The 19,820-nt window shown below is 35.9% G+C and overlaps 1 protein-coding gene across 22 annotated transcripts in view; it reads right to left on the bottom strand.

The window, feature by feature from the left end:
- CDC27 (cell division cycle 27) overlaps positions 1 to 19,820 on the bottom strand; it is a 70,410-nt gene that overhangs the window by 12,744 nt on the left and 37,846 nt on the right. For 12 of the 22 annotated variants that reach the window (XM_025999527.2, XM_072746920.1, XM_072746918.1 and 9 more), the window contains 6 exons: positions 12,615 to 12,714; positions 11,195 to 11,402; positions 10,816 to 10,988; positions 7,801 to 7,953; positions 5,860 to 6,068; positions 3,238 to 3,355 (listed from right to left, as the gene is read on the bottom strand). In XM_025999527.2, the coding sequence (XP_025855312.1) occupies positions 3,238 to 3,355; positions 5,860 to 6,068; positions 7,801 to 7,953; positions 10,816 to 10,988; positions 11,195 to 11,402; positions 12,615 to 12,714 (961 nt within the window). The remainder of the gene's footprint in view (positions 1 to 3,237; positions 3,356 to 5,859; positions 6,069 to 7,800; positions 7,954 to 10,815; positions 10,989 to 11,194; positions 11,403 to 12,614; positions 12,715 to 19,820) is intronic. The other 10 variants (XM_025999528.2, XM_072746921.1, XM_072746919.1 and 7 more) reach the window with 1 other exon arrangement.

The raw sequence follows: 19,820 nt of genomic DNA, 5'->3' as shown, positions 1-19,820 counted from the left end.
TGTGTGACTATCATAAATAAATAAATTAAAAAAAAAAAAAAAAAAAAAAAAGAAAGTATAGCGCATGGATGGGGCTGTGGAACTTGAACAAATACCACTCACTACAACACAAATGTGAGTAGGTACTGCCAAAATCTAGTTCCTAAATTCATCTATATGACAATCTTTGCAGAAGGTTATTACTACATGTGGCCAAATATTCTACCGACTGGATTGAAATCCTAAACATTAGTTCTCTAACAGAGAAAAGTATATTCTATTAATTGAAAAGTTCTTTAAATGAACCACACAACATTTTAACAATCTGTTCCATAATCACTTTAGAAGAAAACCTACTTTAAAAGATGTCCAACTTCACTAAAAGGTATCAAGAGGTACTTGTTTGATTTGCTCAAGTGATGCAGAAAAAAATTTTGTTGATATATTTTGCATAGTACCTAACCATAAAAAGTTACCATGGCAACTTAAAAAAGTTATAAAGAACTACAATTCTTCTCCCAAGATGCATTGAAATTCCCAACTCACATAATCTCCTCACATTGTATGCCCATTCTCACAAAAGCCAAGCTTGCTAAGAAGTGAAGGTGAGTGGGGGAGAGGGAGGAGACTGGTAAGAGGCAAGAACAAGAACTTCCAGTACCATAAAATGTGATTTCAAAAAGCAAACATACTTTTTCTCCTACTGAAGTATGACTAATTATCTAACACTTAAAATAAACATAAAAACAGTGATCCAAAAACTGACCCAATGGAATAATTAGAAAAATCATCTTAACACCATGCATGGATTTGAATCATTTTTAATATCCTAGAAATATTCTACAAATCTTAAGATTAAAAACATTTAAGTTTCTGCTCTAATTTTTAAAAGATGGATTTTCATGACAATATTCATAATATTGACAGGTACATGTCAAGACTAGTATCCCCTCTCTTCGTGATTTTTATTTTGACCTTTTCTTAAAAAAAAAAAAAAAAAAAAAAGTGTGTGTGTGGAATGCCTGGGTGGCTCAGCTGGTTAAGCATCTGCCTTTGGCTCAGATCATGATCCCAGGGTCCTGGGATAGAGCTCTGCATTCTCGGGTTTCCTGCTCATTGGGGAGTCTGCTTCTCCCTCTTCCTCTGTCTCTCCCTATCCATTCATGCTCTCTCGCTCTCAAGTAAATAAGTAAAATCTTAAAAAAAGAAAAGAAAATGAGAATGCAGTGAACATAATGTTAATCCTACAGTCAAGACACAGTTGCTCCTTCCCAATCCACCATGTAACTACACCTTTCCATCAAGTGTCACCTGATGAGCCAAAACCTGGTATTTTTCACCACATGCTATTCTATCTGCAGCACCAAAATAATCAGTAATGGAGGTTTTTTTTAAATTTGAGAGAGAGAGCGAGAGAGAGAGAGCACGCACAAGCGGGGGGAGGGGCAGAGAGAGAGGGAGAAACAGGCTCCCCGCGGAGCAGGGAGACCAATACGGGGCTAGATCCCAGGACACTGGGTTCATGACCTGAGCAGAAAGCAGACGTTTAACTGATTGAGCCACCCAGGCGCCCCAACGGAGTTCTTTAGATGACAGAGTTGCAACTCTTGATCTGCTACATTATGTAAAATCTGTGTTAAGTTCATCAAATTGGTAATCTTCTTTGTCTTCATCATTTTTCTAGTTATTTCATTGAGTTGGTTTTTGTGATTAGTGGTTCTCAGATCAAACAGATCATGCAGACAGACGATACAAGTATTTGGGGAATTTTGTCTCTTTTATTGCCAAAATGTTGGAAAAAAATTATTTCAATACCTTTCAGATTTCAAAAGTATGGTATATATAAAGCCTACTAAAAGACTAAAATATTGAAATTTTCCTTCAAGCAAAGTGTAAAAAGTATATTGAACCTGTAAATTGCTCGTGGCTAGACTTCACTATCATCTTAATATATTCTCGCAGGTACATATATACACACATATGTGTATATACATGTGTGTGATTATGCAATCTATACTGTACAGATCATGGAACTGGGAGGCTTTGGAGTATATCCCCGTACTTTTTTAAAAAAAGATTTTATTTATTTATTTGACAGAGAGAGCACAAGCAGAGGGATCAGCAGAGAGAGGAAGAGGGAGGAGCAGGCTCCCCGCTGAGCCGGGAGCCCGATGTAGGGCTTGATCCCAGGACCCCGGGATCTATGACCTGAGCAGAAGGCAGATGCAGACGCCTAACCAACTGAAACACCCAGGCGCCCCTATCCCCCATACTTCTTTCTTCAGGAATAGTTGCAGTGTTTATACACCAGCATTTCTTCTCAGGCTTTTATTGGGTGCTGTTGCTTGTTATATATGAAGAGAAATGTGTCAAACAAGTTTAGAGTTTAGTGTGTTCTGAAGAAGGGTGTGAACAACAGTGTTCATGCACTCTGAGAATGCTTTCTACTTTCCATCCTGGTAACTCAGCTGTTCAGTATCTAAAAGCAAGTCAAATAATATGAACATTATCTCCTTCTAGAAGCAATGTTTTTAAGTTTTCATGGCACATTATGATTGTAAATGTCTCTCCATCCATCAATAAGTCTATGGTAGTCCCAGGAAGATCCCTGAAATGTCTGGAGTAACTATTAGTCACATTGAATAAGTGTAGTATGAACAAAGTATTTTATTGCATAGAGTTAACAAACAGTATATTCCCTGACAAAACTACTATTGTTTTATTACAACATTACCTCTTGTTTTTATAAAATGTATAAAGGTTTAAATTGGTAACTTTATTTTACATGTAAAAAAACAGTTTCTTTAAAAAGGAAAATGGTGATCCACCATTTAAGAATTTTAATTAGTGCTGACATACCTGTATTACTCAGTGGCTAAAACATAGGGAACCATTTGTCTTGAAATATTAATTACTGAATTTAGGAGCCAAATACTAAACGTGGAAAAAAGTGTGTTCAAAACATGAAGTATCTCATGTGAGTCTTACAACAACCCTATGAGGTAGGCAAGGTGGTATTACTTGTCATTTACAAAAAAGAAGCTCAGAGAAATGGACTTGCCCAAGGAATAAGGGTACTTCAGTGATTTCTCTTTATGTAAAGGCAAAAGGTGGTATTTTTGGCTAAAAAATAATCCACGATATTGTTCCAAGAATATAAACAAACAAAAAGCCCTAATTTTCACCACAGCAATCGAGTCAATAACAAATGCATTTCAAAAGGGAGATTCACTGAAAAATATTTAGAAAGCTACTTACTACTCCAATGTGGCAAAGTAGAACTGAACTTTGAGGGTTGATATCAAGTGCTTTCTGGAAATGCATTTCTGCAAGGCTGAATTTTTCTTGTTTGTAATAAATCATTCCTAAACCATACCTGGAAATAGAAAATAAAGTATAATTTTAGGGATATAAACGTTTGGCTGCTAATTAGTTCAACTAATAAAAGGGTAGGTTATGGAATCTGGCATTTTAATAAACTAAAGAGTAACACAGGTGGTGTCAGAGAAGGCAAAAACTATCAATCATGCTAAAAAAAATCGTCAAAGCATTTTAGACAAATCACTTTTATAAGTAAAAACAATATATCCAAATCAATCAATCAATCAAACAGAACTTCAACAAAGGGGAAAAAAGAAACTGTATCCTTAAATCCATCATTACAGTATAGATTTAGCAGCTCATCTTTACTTAGAGTGGCTAATTACGTGTGTGTCAATCACGTTGTTAAATTCTTTACGTGAATTATCTCATTTAATCCTAGAAGGAAACAAGGAGATAGGTACTATTACCACTCATATTTCAAATAAGGAAACTGAGTTAAAGTTAAGTAAGTTGCCCAAAGTTATATAGCTAATAAGGATTCTGATCAGATCCTTCCTTTATGATTCTAAACCCTATATTCTTTTTTTTTTTTTTTTTAAGATTTTATTTATTTATTCATGAGACACAGAGAGAGAGGCAGAGCCACAGACAGAGGGAGAAGCAGGCTCCATGCAGGGAGCTCGATGTGGGACTTGATCCCAGGTCTCCAGGATCATGCCCTGGCCTGAAGGCGGTGCTAAACCACTAAGCCACTCGGGCTGCCCCAACCCTATATTCTTAACAATGCTATTTCTATATTCTTGGTGCAAATGGATGTATGTCATTATAATTACATATAATATGCATAGTGTCATATTCTGCTTCTCTTCTCCTCACCTACTAATCAAAAACATACTCCCATGGACTTAAAAATTATAAAATTTAAAGGCTATGTAACATCATATTAAGTTAATATATAGGTATTTCTTCTGAGTTTTCAAAACATCAAATGAATATAAAGTGACTGACTTACATTAAGGAGACTTCTCTTGGCTATGACTAGATAATGATAATGAGGAATAAGCACCATATAAAAGAATAAGAAAGCACAATACATCCTCTTATATTTGGGATGAAGAAATGGTATAAAAAGCTCTATGTTCATAACGGTGATGATGGAATAACAAAAGAAAGGCAATTTATTCTGGAGTTGGAATAATAAATTTAGTTAATATTTAGTCAAATACTTAAAAGTTACCTAAATACTGCAACATTTAAATCCTTCCTGAAAAAGCTCACCATTCTATTTCTTTTTTTCTAATTGAAACAATTATTTTTATAACAATTTTTGATATGGTAAGGTTTTAAAAGAATGCAACTATTACAGTATAGGAGAGACCCAAATATTTAAAAAACAACACAGGTCCTATTAAGAACTGAGTCTTTAAAATATTAGAGTACTTTATGTGAAGAGAAGGCAGTATAAGCAAGCTTGACTGTTTAAATTTTTTTTTTAATTTTTATTTATTTATGATAGTCACAGAGAGATAGAGAGAGAGGCAGAGACACAGGCCGAGGGAGAAGCAGGCTCCATGCACCAGGAGCCCGACGCGGGACTCGATCCCGGGTCTCCAGGATCGCGCCCTGGGCCAAAGGCAGGCGCCAAACCGCTGTGCCACCCAGGGATCCCCAAGCTTGACTGTTTAATAGGTCTACAGAAGCTAGCATTGTCAGGCCATCTTTCAGGTAATGTAACTACTCAGAAATGAGATATAATCCTTTAAAAAACATATACACATAAAAAATATGCTTTAGTAATCTAGTGATTCAGATTTGGTGACAGAATGAAGATTCAGCTGCTATAATGATTACCTCAAGATTAAAAAAATGAAAAAAAAAAAAAAAAAAAAAGATTAAAAAAATGTCTGACATAAAAACTGTAGCAGAGTTATGATATCAGAATCATACTTCTTGATATTTAAAATATTAATTCAATCAATAAAACTACAATAAAATGTTAGTAGATACAGTGTTGGGCAGAAATAAACTTTTTAATGCCTTCTTCATTTGTTAACTATATGAGCCAGGTAACTTCCTCAATAGACATTACTTAATAAACTGGAACACTGAGTTCTAAAGAAACCTAATGAACTAGACTGGTATTTAATAAACTAGACCACTGCAAAGAGCAACAATTAGTGTAGTTCTCAATGTTTATTTTCTCTTATCCAATAGGTCCTCTAGTCCTCTCCACTTTCCTAACCATGTTCTAATCTGTATCACTGTTTCAGTGTTCTAAGAAAAAGAAACAAATCAAATAACAAAATCGATTATTTTCAAAAGTTTGGTAGGAGAAAAGGTTGAAACTTTCTGGTATTCCATCATTAGTTAACTTAGAGTTGTGTTAAAGGTATATATTGTACATAAAAAACATTTTGGTTATAACTTATCAGCCAGTATGTAGTATTCTTAAGTATTAGCAACCAAATTCATGACAATAGAGATACCTAACAAGAAAAATTACTGAGTATCAGTCTCATCATTAAGACATTGTCTTTACACTTCATTAGCACTTACCATGCATTATAATGTCTCGGATTGACTCTGATAGCATTTCGAAAACAAGCTAATGCTTTGTCTAATTCTTCAGTTAATACAAACTCATGCCCTAATAGAGTATAGGCATAAGCATAATTTGGATCAACCTGGATAGCTCTCTGGAAGAATTTAATCGCAATATCATGTTCCCGTTGCAAACTGAAACAGTTCCCTGCAGCACACCAGGCCTTAAAAAAAAATGGGAAAACCAAATGTATAGTTAAAATTTTGTTTCAATTTTTCTAACAAAACCAAATTTATGACTAAAATCAAGACTCAGCTCTCACTTAGAAAAACAATAACTAGAGTTATTTTTTTTTTAACTTTTTTATTTGAGAGAAAGAGCATGTGCATGAGAGCATGGGAGAGGAGCAGAGGGAAATACTCTCAAGCCGAATTGGCATTGAGCCCAGAGCCCAACGGAGGGCTCAGATCTCAGGACCCTGAGGATCAGGACTTGAGCCTGAGCTGAAGCCAAGAGTCACACGCTTAACTGGTTGTGGCACCTGGGTGCCTCCTGAAGTTTTAATAGATATAGTCAATCCTCATTGTTCACAATTTCATATTGGTGAATTTGTCTACTTGTAAAAATTTATAATATTTGTAAAACCAAAATCTACACTTGAGACTGCTTTAGTGGTAACCTAACATACAAGCTGTCTAACAGGTACAGTTTCAATTGAGGTAAAAAAAGGTGACTCTGTGTCTCTTTGTTTCATCTGTCATAGAGATGACCAGAGGATAGAGAGTGGAGGAAGCTGTGCAGTGCAGTGCAAGAAGCTCTGGCTCTGGGGCCAATCAGAAAGAGACTAAATCCTATATCTGGCACCTGTTGTAGGGTGGCTTCAGGCAAATCACCTCAACACTTCTAAATCTCATTTTCTCTTTTATAAAATAAGGATAATAAAATCTATTGGGATGGGTTGTTTTTAGGATTTAAGATTATAATCTGAGGTGTGTGTGTGTGTGTATTTCCCCTAGTAGCAATGATCCAGTCTTTGCTGATTCAATGTTCACAGAAACTACTGAACATAATAACTACCAAGACTAACGAGAATTTGCTATTTTTAATTCTAAGCTCAAATACGTGAAAAAAGTATCACTATTCTTGAGATGCAATTAAATACAATTCTTATAAGACTGGAGTATGTAAATGAATTGTGCCTATGTCTTTTTTTTTTTTTTTAAATAAATCTTTATTTGAGAGACAGGGAGCATGAGCAGGCAGGGTTGAGGTGAGGGGAGAAGCAGAAGGAGACACCCCGCTGAACAGGGAGCCTGACTCAAGGGCTCGATCCCAGGACCTGGAGATCATAATCTGAGTCAAAGGCAGACACTTAACCCACTGAGCCACATAGGCACCCTGAATTGTGCCTATGTCTTAAAATGACAATAAAAACCACTATTTTATTTTAATTTAAAATTAGCACTTTTTCCAATCTACGTATTTTCTGCTTAATGAACACGATTCCTGCTGACAATGGCAATTTAGAAAAAGATTTATTTATTTCAGTGAGAGAGAGCAAGTGCAGGGGGGAGAGGAAGAGGGAGAGAAAAACCCAAGTAGACTCAGCACTGAGCATGGAGCCCAACACTGGGCTTGATCTCATGACCCTGAGATCAGACTTAAGCTGAAACTAAGTTGGATGCTGAACTGACTGCGCCACCCAGACACCCCAACAGCAATTTTAATAAATTTTAATACAGCCAAATCTTGATTAATCTTAAATAAAACATGTTTGTGAATCTGCACCACATATTCTAGGACTTTGTCTTCTCTGAGTTTCTCTCTGCCTGTAGAGAAGGGTGCAAAAGTAAGTGTGTATGACGCTAAACGGTGTTTGAATTATTTGCTTCATCCTCACTTGGCAAGGGTGGTCAGAAGACAACTACATAAGCAAAGTGTTTCAGTTATCATACCTCTGGTGAATTTTTATCCATGTCTGTTAAGTCTTTTGAAAGAACTGAAAGAGCAACATCTTTTTGAAGATGCCAAAGTGTTGTAGAGTAGATCTCCATGCCTTCAACTCTATAATTCTCAATCCTTCTAACCTCTGAGAATATTCTTTCAGCCTAAAATTAAAAAAAAAAAACAACAAACAACTAGTTAATGGGAAAATAAATTGATAAAATGTATGTATACAGGGAGAACACTGGGCACTGTTCTCCTAGGACCTAAATGCTGCCTTGTTTTACAGTGTTTATGTGAATTAGTAATAACACTAATTCCACAGAAGGTCAAACAATATTCCACAGTAGTTCAAATACTGATATAATCATATTCATATTTAGTTTAAGTATATGCAAGTTATGGTAAGAACGTAAACTGTGAAAAGAAAACCTGCATCTCCACCAAAACGACAGGAGAAATCTATACAAAGTTATAATTCATAAACAAGTCAATTATTTTATTCTCAAAAAACATATTTCCAAGTTTTAATAATGGCTCTACAAAATAACTCAGGAAAAGTGAGAGAATAATGATTTCTATAACACAAAACCACTTTTGCATGGGCTTTTATTAAGAGGTTGAGTTAAAAACTTTAGGGGGAAAAAGAGGTTCTGTTGAGCACAAATGCTATGACATGTGGAGCACTGAGCACACCCACCAATGTCATACCTGCTGGGAACTGTAGTCCCAATCTAGTAATTCCCTTTTCCTTTACAACACTAACCTGACTTTAGGTTCCCTCTTCAGCTACTTTTTTTCCTCCCCACATTCACAGCTCCCAGAATGGTTTCTCTCATCTTGAAGTTTGAGGCTTTGATTTATATAAAACCAATTAGCAGTTCTCTAGTTTACTCATTCAAAAAAAAAAAAATTAAAAAAATTAAAAAAAAAAAATTCTGAAAGTCAAGCTTAGTTGAGAATAAAAAATATTTGGGGTGATCTTAATGAAATGAAGATGACAGAAAATAAAGAAATAGCATTTATAAAACTAAGAACTCCAAGAAATGGCCATATACTATCATTAGCTTAATGATTTGTAACTTCCCTAAGTCCCTTAAAACTTATCTATATAAGTTTTTCTTTTTTTTTTTTTTAAGATTTTATTTATTCATAAGAGAGAGAGAGAGAGAGAGAGAGAGAGAGAGAGAGAGAGAGAAGGCAGAGACACAGGTAGAGGAGACACATGGAGAAGCAGGCTCCATGCAGGGAGCCTGATGTGGGACTCCATCCTGGGACTCCAGGATCATGCCCTGGGCTGAAGGCAGGCGCCAAACCGCTGAGCCACCCGGGCATCCCTATGTAAGTTTTTCAAACAGGCATTGGTTATATGAAGACAGACTTGACCAAGTCAAATACAGGTTTTGGAAATATTTTGGTTTCAAATTTTTCAGGATCTATAGTGTCCTCTGAAAAGTGATTGTGCCATAGACAAAAAGAAAAAAGGGGGAAAAAAACCCTCATGAAATTAAGTTGAAACAAAGGCTTCTGTTTAGTTAGAAACTGGGTCACTGTTCTATAATTAGAGGGAAACAATTAAAATTATGTATTTTAAAGTACCTCTGAAACAAATTAGAAATAATTTTGAAAAGGGCTTGCCAAACATAGCTTTTGTCTATGTATCAGTAAAGGACCATTATCCAAACATGGAACTTCTAGCAATGAATCAGGCTATCTGTCTACAGCAACACTTCTTTTTTTTCCATACAAAAGTACATGAGTTAATATCTTCTGTATTTATTCTCTACCTGGAAGAACACTTCATTCTCAGATCTTCATGGCTCATGGAGGAAGGAGTCACCTCCTTTCTCTGAGCATGCTTTTTTAATATATAGCACCACATATTATTGTCCTGCAATTCCCTTACCATGCTTCATTTTTTTTCTTTTTTTTTTTTTATTTTTTTAATTTTTTTTCTTCCTATGACTTATTGCTACCTGTCCTTATACGTTTATTGGCTTACAATCTCTTACTAGAATGCAAGCTCTAGAAAGCCAAGCAATTATTTGTCTAGCTGTATTACAGAGTCTAGAAGAGAATATTAATCTATAGTATGCACTGAATAAATGAAAGTAAATAGGGAAATACTTAGAGGTGAAGTGGGTACAAGATTTAAATTAAAAATCAGAATTTTCTTTTCTTCTTTCCTGGTATAAATAAGTAACTTAAGCAACAAACATAATTAAAAGGATAAAAGCCTTGTGAAGGACATTATGTCCTTGATTATATACAGTTTTCTTTATGGCACTTTTCAAATTATATTAAATGCCAGAAATTCATCCCAGTAGGAACTCTGCATATAGTAGAAAAAATTTTGATTATAAATATCTATTACATGGTAATATATCTTTGGATCCAACTGAGCAGGGTACAAATGTCTGCATAAGAATATATGAATGTGGGTGCCTGGATGGCTCAGTTGGTTAAGCGTCCAACTCTTGATTTTTGGCTCAAGTCATGATATCAGGGTTTCGAGATAGAGCCCTTGTAAGGCTCTGCACTCACACGGAATCTGCTTCAGATTTTTTCTCCCTCTCCCTCTGCCTCTCCCCTGACTTGAGCTCTAAAATAAATAAATAAAATCTTAAAACCAAACATAACAAAACATATAGATGACTTGGATTCTCTAAAATAAGCAATTCCCTCAAATTTGAATTACCCCTTAACACAAGAAAAACTTGACTATTTATAAATTAAAATGCTCAGAAAATACATATAAAGACATTACATAATAAATATTGGCCTTTTATTTTTTTTTGTCTCGTTTTGTTAAATTTAAGCAGGCTGCACACCCAGTGTGGAACCCAATGCAGGACTTGAATGCATGACCCTGAGATCAAGACCCAAGCTAAAATCAAGAGTTGGATGCTTACCTGACTGAGCCACCCAGGTACCCCTAAATATTTACCTTTTAAATCTGTCTCAAGCACAGACATTTTAATTAGATTCTCTCTAAAAAGGCATGTATAATAGTTTTCTATACTTACTTGCATGTACTCTGAAAGTTCAAAATAGGCCCTTCCAATTTGGCACAGTACCCAACCAGTATTGTAGTGGTGAGAAGGTAGGTGGCTCAAGATATTTATAGCTTCTTTGCAGTTGTAAGAACACAAAGCTAAATAACCTTTCCCCATTTCACGAAGAAGGCTCATCAAACCTTCTAGGAGAAAACAATATAGTAAACAAAGGAGAAAAACACAATAAAACAGTTTGATTTTTTTTTAGAAAGGCTAACTACAAAATAATTTATTAAAAATTCCAATATCTATCTAGAAAAAACTGGAATGTACTTTAATGAACATAAAAAAACTTACTTAAAATGAATAAAATAAAATACAAAGAAGATATTAAGCATTTAAAACAGACCTGCTGCTGCTTTCTGTAGATTAAATGCCTGGATCTGAGGTGTGATTGTGGAGATTTTCCCTTCTGAAATGATGGAAGAGTCCAATTTGGTAATTTCCAGGCTATCATTTATGTTAGGTTGAGTTATTCCTCCTTTATTAGTTTTACTTTTAGTTTTTCTGTTTGGGATTTTAGGTGGAAACTTCATTTTTAACTTTTTGCTATTTTCCTGTAAAAAGGAGGAAAATTCCACATTTGTAAACTCATGTATTTTAGACTTCCCAGTCCTTTCTCAAGTATCATACACAAAATAAATATATAGTCTTGACTGGTCTATATTTTTCTCACAAAAAAATTACAGAAACAAAATTTTCAAAATCTTTTAATTTTAAATGCAATTTTAAATGCAAAATAAATTGTATTCACAAATTAGTGTGTAATATAAATCAGCATTATGTGTTTGTTGCTCTTTTCTCAAAGTGTATCACTTTCATTTATTATTTAAAATAAGAAAATAAATGGATGCAATACTACCTAGTTGTCTCAGAGCATTGTAACTGGTAAGTCATAAAACTGTTGATTTGTTGATGTCAAAGTTAAAAATTTTCCATAATATTTGTCAATGGACCAAGAAAATTTACCAAGGGCATACATAATGAGGCCCTCCAACTGTACAAAGAAATATGCAAAGAAAACAGAAAATTTCTATTTTATCCTCCCTCTAATTTTCCCAGTGATACTATCTGATATAACCACAGGACATCAACAAATCCATGACCCTGGAATCAGTTCAGTAATGTCAACTAAATTATAGATCTTATTTGGATTTCATCAGTTTTGACATGTGCTTATTTTTTGGTGTGACATATCTATGAAATTTTATCACATGTATGATTCGCATAATCAACCATTACAATAAGGAGACAGGACTGTTCGACCACTACACAAAGAAATTCCTTTGTGCTATGCTCTAGTAGTCACATCCCCCACCCCCAAGTCTTAACTCCTAATAGCCACTAATTTGTTTCCCATCACAATAATTTTGTCTTTTTTTTTTTTTAAGATTTATTTATTTATTTATGATAGACATAGAGAGAGACAGAGAGGCACAGAGACACAGGAGGAGGGAGAAGCAGGCTCCATGCCGGGAGCCCGATGTGGGACTCGATCCTGGGACTCCAGGATTGTGCCCTGGGCCAAAGGTAGGCACCAAACCACTGAGCAACCCAGGGATCCCCTAATTTTGTCTTTTGAACAATGTTTTATAATATTTATTTAAAAAGGACAGTATTAAAGGAAGGAGAAAATCTACAAATGTTATAGACAGCTTTACAAATTAAAAAAAATTAAAATAGTCTCTGAGTTTGAGATGAAGTCATCAATGAACAGAAACTTAAGAAGGCTAAGCATTAAGTATATATAACAGAAATCTTTAAATTACCTTGGTTGTAGAGCTGTCACTAGTAAAAAGTCGTGAACTTCTTCGAGGCAGTGCGTTTGGGGGAGATGTGATAGTGGGGCTCAATACCTGAGGTGTTGTACTAAAAAAAAAAAAAAGATAAAAGTGGACTTAAAAAAAAAAAACAGTTTATGACCATTACTTGTTTCAATTCAGATACATTTTAAAAAATGCATTCATCATGTTTGTACTCTAAAGTTCTTGAATTTGGTTGGTCCATTTGTCATCCCTCTATGAAAACTCAGGATTTAAAAGTTATCTGTTACCATAAAATGATAAAAATTATAACATGGATATTCACTCTATATGAAATTGCTAATTTGAACTTAAAACAATCCACATAAAAATTCTGGATCAATAAATGATAAACATGTCTATAAACTAATACGCTCTAGCTCTCATTTGCAACCATACCGAGTTAGAGAAAGATAGTTGGATACAGACAGTCTAAGTGTGGGATATTTGGCAACAAATAAATACCATTAAAACAACGGATACTTGGGAAATTATTTCCCTATAAATTCAAACAACCAAATCAAGGTTTATTCTGTTTAGAAAAAAGGAATCTAATAACTGCCTGGGTACATTTTCTTTCTTTCTCTCTCTCTCTCTCTCCTCCCTTCCTCCTTTAAAGGGAAAACCCTAAGATATAAGGATTTCATTTAATTCTTAGAAAGTAAGCAAACTTAAAACATCAAGTTATCTGAGAGTGGGTAAGTCTATCGACTAAATGGTTTACATAGCACTGGGAAATTCCACCAGTTAACCTGAATTTGAGTCAAAGAGACTTCTGAGAATAAGAGACATTGACCAGTGAGTACAGAAAACCCAGGCTGTCCTTAACTCTCTCAAAAGACAGAATCTCAATGTAGAGATTACAGCAAGTGAGGTCATTTAGGGTAATGAATTAATTTTATGATACATTTAAAATTTTTGTTTTATTTTTTAAAAGATTTATTTATTTTAGAGAGACACAGAGAGAGAGCAGGGGGAAAGGCAGAGGGAGGGAGGGTCTTAATTAAGCAGACTCTGCTCTCAGTGCAGAGCCTGACGTGGGACTTGATCTTATGACCCTGAGATCATGACCTGAACCAAAACCAAGTCAGATGCTTAACGAACTGTGCCACCCAGGTGCTCTGATACATTTTTTTTTTAAATTAAGATTTCTTTTTAGAGCAGATTAGAGTTCATAGCAAAATTGAGGGGAAGGTACAGAGATCTGCCTTATACCCCTGCCCCCCGCCCACATGCACAGCCTCCCTCATTATCAACATGCCCCATCAAAGTAGGATATTTGTTATAGGTGAGGAACCTACACTTACATATTGTAAAGTTCACAGTTTATGATAGAGTTCACCCTTGGTTTTGCTCATTCTATAGGTATACTGATCTTTTCATTGTTTCCACAGTTTTGTCCAGAAGCCAATTCATTTTTAAAAGCACAGTATCCTTTATTTGAACAACTATGTCATTTATATTATAAATGTGAAGTATATGTTGTCAATAATATTACCTAATTATAGAAAAGAGTTTGCCTGAGAAGGGAGAGGTAATAATTTCATCCATAGAGTAGTTTATAGAGAGGACAGACCTGAGAAAAATTCTGAGATTTCTTAAAAGCCAAGAAAAGTTGCATAAGTGTAATATGACTCTTGGGGGGGTAGAAGCAAAAATAAGATGATTCTGGGACTAGGAGGATGAAGAAGAGAAACTCTTCCTATGTTATAATTTTTGTTATGGTTCTATTAGTTTCAAAGGGCAATTTGACAAAAGAAAAAATGTCCCAAGTCTGACAGCCATTAGGAAAATAAAGCAGGATTCTGAGTGAGTTTGAAACATTGGTCAAAGCACATGAAATATATTCATCTCTTTATAACTTGCATCTGTTTAACTAGGAGTTTGAGAATGAAAGGAATGTGCTCTAGAATCAGACTGTAGAGGTTTGAAATCAAGTTCTATCACTTATTACCTATGTGATTATGTGCCAGTTATATTAAACACTTTTTAAGAAAGTTTTCATAGGGGCACTTGGATGGCTTGGTCAGTTTATTTTTTTATTTATTTTTTTATTTATTTATGATAGTCACACACACAGAGAGAGAGAGAGAGAGAGAGAGAGAGAGAGAGAGGCAAAGACATAGGCAGAGGGAGAAGCAGGCTCCATGCACCGGGAGCCCGACTCCCAGGTCTCCAGAATCGCGCCCTGGGCCAAAGGCAGGCGCCAAATCCCTGCACCACCCAGGGATCCTGGCTTGGTCAGTTTAGTGTCTGCCTTTGGCTCAGGTTGTGATCTTGGGGTCCTGGGATTGAGCCCCACATTGGGCTCCCTGATCAGCAGGGAGTCTGCTTCTGCTTCTACCTCTGCCTCTCCCTTTCTGCCCCTGCTCATGCTTGCTCTCTGTTTCTCAAATAAATAAAATCTTTAAAAAAAATTAAAAGTTTTGTAAATAGTATCATTTCATGGCTTTGTAATAAAATATGATACTAGTTATAAGAAGATGCCTTGGAAAGAATATAAAAATGATTTCTAGAGGTTAATATATGTAGAGAAAATGATGACATACAAACTTTTTGGGAAGATTTAGCTAAGAGAACTACACTATTCTAATCATTGCTAAAAAAACAACTTTCCAAAACCAAGAACAGAATTCCATTGCCAATTATAATGGAGTAAAATGGATCAGATTTACTATCTCATCTTAAACAAATATCACACCGAACAAAATATATGAAACAATGCTTTTTAGACATTGGACAGCAAGCATATATGCTGAGGAGAATTCTGAAGCCACAGTGTGTTCAGGTCTCACTTTTTACGTTCTGTTGGGTAGGACAAGAGTTGAAACACAAATAGAACTTGTGGACTTCCTGCGTGGAGAGGAAAATGATGAGACTTCCAGGAAGTGAAGGCAGCTAGAAGATGCAGGTCAGAGTACTAAAAAGGGGAGAGTTACAAAGAAGGAAAGCTTCAAAGATTTACAAGAAGTTTTCCTAGAATCTTCAGTTGAAACTGAGTAGTGCAACTGTTTGAGTGTGTTATAATAAAGTTATCATCTGGTCTCTGTCCTAAATTCTTGAGCAGCAGCTTCTAAAAGCTTAGAATTAAAAAAAAAAAAAAAAAAAAAGCTTAGAATTTCTCAAGTTATAGAAGTGTCTTTGTTCTTCATGGTGGGCCCCAGAGACCATGCTTGAGATTATGCTAATGAAACGACCTATAATGGGACCTGAGATAGTTTCAGGATACTGGGCTGGCCATGTTGGAAAGATCAACCACTGATTAAGAGGGTTGAAGCTCTGAGGTAGGTGTTAACAGCCTGACCTTCTCCAGAAGGGGAGGGTGGCTGGAGTTTGAGTTAAATCACATGGCCAGTGACATCTGTGATGCCTATGTCATGTAACTCCAAAAAAAACTTTTGACTACCAAAACTCAGTTGAGCTTCCTGGTTGGTGAACACACTGATGTGCTAGTGAGGTGACACATCTCACCCAGCGAAAGGACACAGAAACTCTGTGTTCAGGACCTCCCAGACCTCATCCCAACAGTCTCATTTGTCTGGTCCTGATTGGTATCCTTAATAATAAAACTGTATGTATAGAACTTTCTGAGATTCTGTGAATTTTTCTAGCATATTAAACCTGAGGGGGTAGCAAGAACCCTCAAATTTGTAGCTAGTTGGTCAGAAGTGAAGGCGGCCCAGAGAACTCCTAAATGTGCAGCTGACAAGTCAACAATTTTGTTAAGTCTTGCTGGGACTATGATCTTAGCCTGCAGAGTCTATGCTAAGTCTGGGTAATTAGTACCAGTACTTATTACTGTATTACAGTGAAGAAAACTATCTGAATCTAGAGAAGAATTACTGGAAAGGAGCTGGCCAAGATCACCTTGGTCTGGGAATAGCTCATATTTTCAACAGCCAAAATGAAGAAACGTCATACTCAACAGTTCACTGAGTAGAGTTCTCAAAAGACACTGCCTCAATAGTGGGACAAAATTAGTCGACTTAAGGCTATGCTTCTCCTACCTAACAAAATTTAAAAATCAAGAACTGGAAGGAATATATTGTTACAAGTGACTTAACTGCCTCCCAAGATGAAACAGAAATACTTAGAAAATAGTCCAGTCTATTGTTTACTCAACAATGTAAAATTTCCAATAACTGGCATCAAAAGAGAAAAATACTAGGCCTATAGAGAAACTGGCAAATATAACCTATAATGAACAGGAAAAAAAAAACCCTTAAAAAAAAAACAGACCCAGAAATAACACAGTAAGACAGTAGACAAAATCATTAAGTTATTATATTTATATACATATATTTTCTAATTTTATTTATTTATTCATGAGAGACATGGAGAGAGGCAGAGACACAGGCAGAGGGAGAAGCTGGTTCGCTGTGGGGAGCCCAATATGGGACTCGATCCCAGGACCCCAGGATCATGCCCTGAGCCAAAGGCAGATGCTCAACAACTGAGCCACCCAGGTGCCCCCATTAGGAGTTATTATAAATATACTCCATATGCTCAAAAAGATAGAAGAAAGAACAGGCATGTTAAAGGAGAGAACCAAATCAAACCTCTAGAGATGAAAAAATAGAACATCTGAGGGTAAAAATATCTATATATCTATATCCTGGGTAGGGTTAATAGCAGATTAGATACGGCAAAAGATTTTTTTTTACATTACTTAGTGCTCTTTATTTTTTTTTAATAAATTAATTTTTATTGGTGTTCAATTTACCAAAATATAGAATAACACCCAGTGCTCATCCCCTCAGGTGTCCCCCTCAGTGCCCGTCACCCAATCCCCCCCACCCCCCACCCTCCTCCCCCATCCCTAGTTCGTTTCTCAGAGTTAGGAGTAAAAGAAAAGATTAATTAATGTGAACATATAACCATAAACACTATCCAAAATGAAACAAAGGAAAAAGACTGAAAACAAAAATGAACAAGGCTGATCTATGGGAGACAATCTCACGGTCTAATATACACATATGTCCCAAAGGAAAGAGGACATGACTAGCAAAAATACTTGAATTAGAAAAAATGAGCTAAATTTGATAAAAATATGAACTCACAGATCCAAGAAGCTCAACCAATCTGTAGTCTAAGGAAAAGGAAGACTAAATAAGAGCACATCATGATCAAAGGACTCAAAATCCAAGGTAAAAAGACAACTGTAAAACTGTTGGAAAAGAGATGGGTTACATACTGAGGAACAAAAATTAGAATGACAGACTTGTCAGAAACAATGCAAGCTAAAGACAGCAGAACATCTTTTTTTTTTTTTTTTAAGATTTTATTTATTTATTCATGAGAGACAGAGAGAGAGAGAGAGAGAGAGAGAGGCAGAGACACAAGCAGAGGGAGAAGCAGGCTCCATGCAAGGAGCCTGACATGGGACTCGATCCCTGGCATCCAGGATCAGGTCCTGGGATGAAGGCGGCGCTAAACCGCTGAGCCACTGGGGTGCCCAAGACAGCAGAACATCTTTAAAGAAAAAACTACACAAAGAATTCTATATCCAGTGAAAATATTTCAAAAACAAAAACAAAGGTGAAATAAAAATCTCTTAGACATACAAAAAAGCTGAAAAAATTCATCACCAGCAGACTTCGACTACAAGAAATTTTAAGTCTTTCAAGATGAAGGAAAGAGGACACCAAATTGAAATATGAACCTATAGAAAGAAAGAGCACCGGAAATACTAAATATGTGGGTACATTTCTTTTTCCTATTAAAAAAACCCCCAAAACTCTCTATAAGATAACTATTTAAGGGAAAAGCTGTAACAATGCACTATGGGGTTTACACACATATAGAAGTAAAATATATGGCAACAACAGCATAAAGATGGGGAAAAGAGCATGAAAGTATACTGTTAAAAGGTTTTATACTACATAATGATATGGTACATTACTTGAAGACAGATTTGGTAAGTTAAAATGTATACTATAAACACTAAAAAAGTCTCTAAAAAGACAAAATAGGGCAGCCCCGGTAGCTCAGCGGTTTAGTGCCGCCTTCAGCCCAGGGCGTGATCTTGGAGACCCAGGATCAAGTCCCACGTCGGGCTCCCTGCATGGAGCCTGCTTCTCCCTCTGCCTGTGTCTCTGCCTCTCTCTCTCTCTCTCTCTGTCTGTCATGAATAAATAAATAAAAATCTTAAAAAAAAAAAAGACAAAATAAAAAGTAATTGTTAATAAGGTGATATTATGGTTGAACTGTGTTTCCCCCCAAAATATATTGAAGCCCTAACCCCCAGTACCTCTGAATGTGACTTCTTTGGATGCAGGGTCTTTGTAGATGTAATCAGGTTAAGATGAGGTCATTTAGGGTGAGCTCTGATTCAGTATGACTGGTGTCCTTGTAAGAAGAGGGAAATTTGGATATAGAGACACACAGGGAAAGGGAAGATGGCCATGTGAAGACAGAGGCAGATACTGAGATATCCTTCCACAAACTAAGGAATGCCTGGAGCTACCAGAAACTAGAAGAGACAAGGAAGGATCTTCCCTTGGAGGCTTCAGAGGGAGTATGGCTCTGTCAACACCTTGATTTTGGATTATGCCTTTTCTTTTTTTTAAGATTTTATTTATTTATTTGAGAGAGCGAGCTAGAGAGTACAAGCAGGGGGAGTAGGAGAGGGAGAAGCAGTTCCCCACTGAGCAGGGAGCCCGATGTGGAGCTTGAACTCAGGACCCTGGGATCATGACCTAAACTGAAGACAGACTGAGCCACCCTGGATTATAGTTTCTACAATTTTAAGTCAATAAACTTATGTTGTTTTAAGCCATCCAGTTTGCAGCACTTTGTTATGGCAGCTGTAGAAAACTAAGACAGGCAATAAAGGAGATAAAATGGAATCAGTAATAATAATAAAAACCCACAAAATTATTACTAAAGTTAATACATTTCTTTAGCATTAAGTGAAACATATAATTCTGTATTTTATGTTCATATATATTAAGATTAGTATTTACTCAGCCTATATGATGTTTTTCTGTAGGAGGCCTCAGGCTCCTTCTCATAACTGAGCCCTAGACAATCCTGGTCACCTGTCTGTGAGCTGGCACTCTTTTGAGACTTACCACCCTGGCATTTCAGAAATATTGAGACCTTTTAGATAGTCAAAGTATATGTATGTGTGTGTCTATTTTAAGGGTTATGGTACACGTTCACTATTTTAGG

This window comes from Vulpes vulpes, chromosome 2, assembly GCF_048418805.1.
Source record: "Vulpes vulpes isolate BD-2025 chromosome 2, VulVul3, whole genome shotgun sequence".
Taxonomy (NCBI): Eukaryota; Metazoa; Chordata; class Mammalia; order Carnivora; family Canidae; genus Vulpes; species Vulpes vulpes.
Note: the sequence above shows the minus strand (reverse complement) of the source record. Positions and strands in the feature narration are given on the sequence as shown.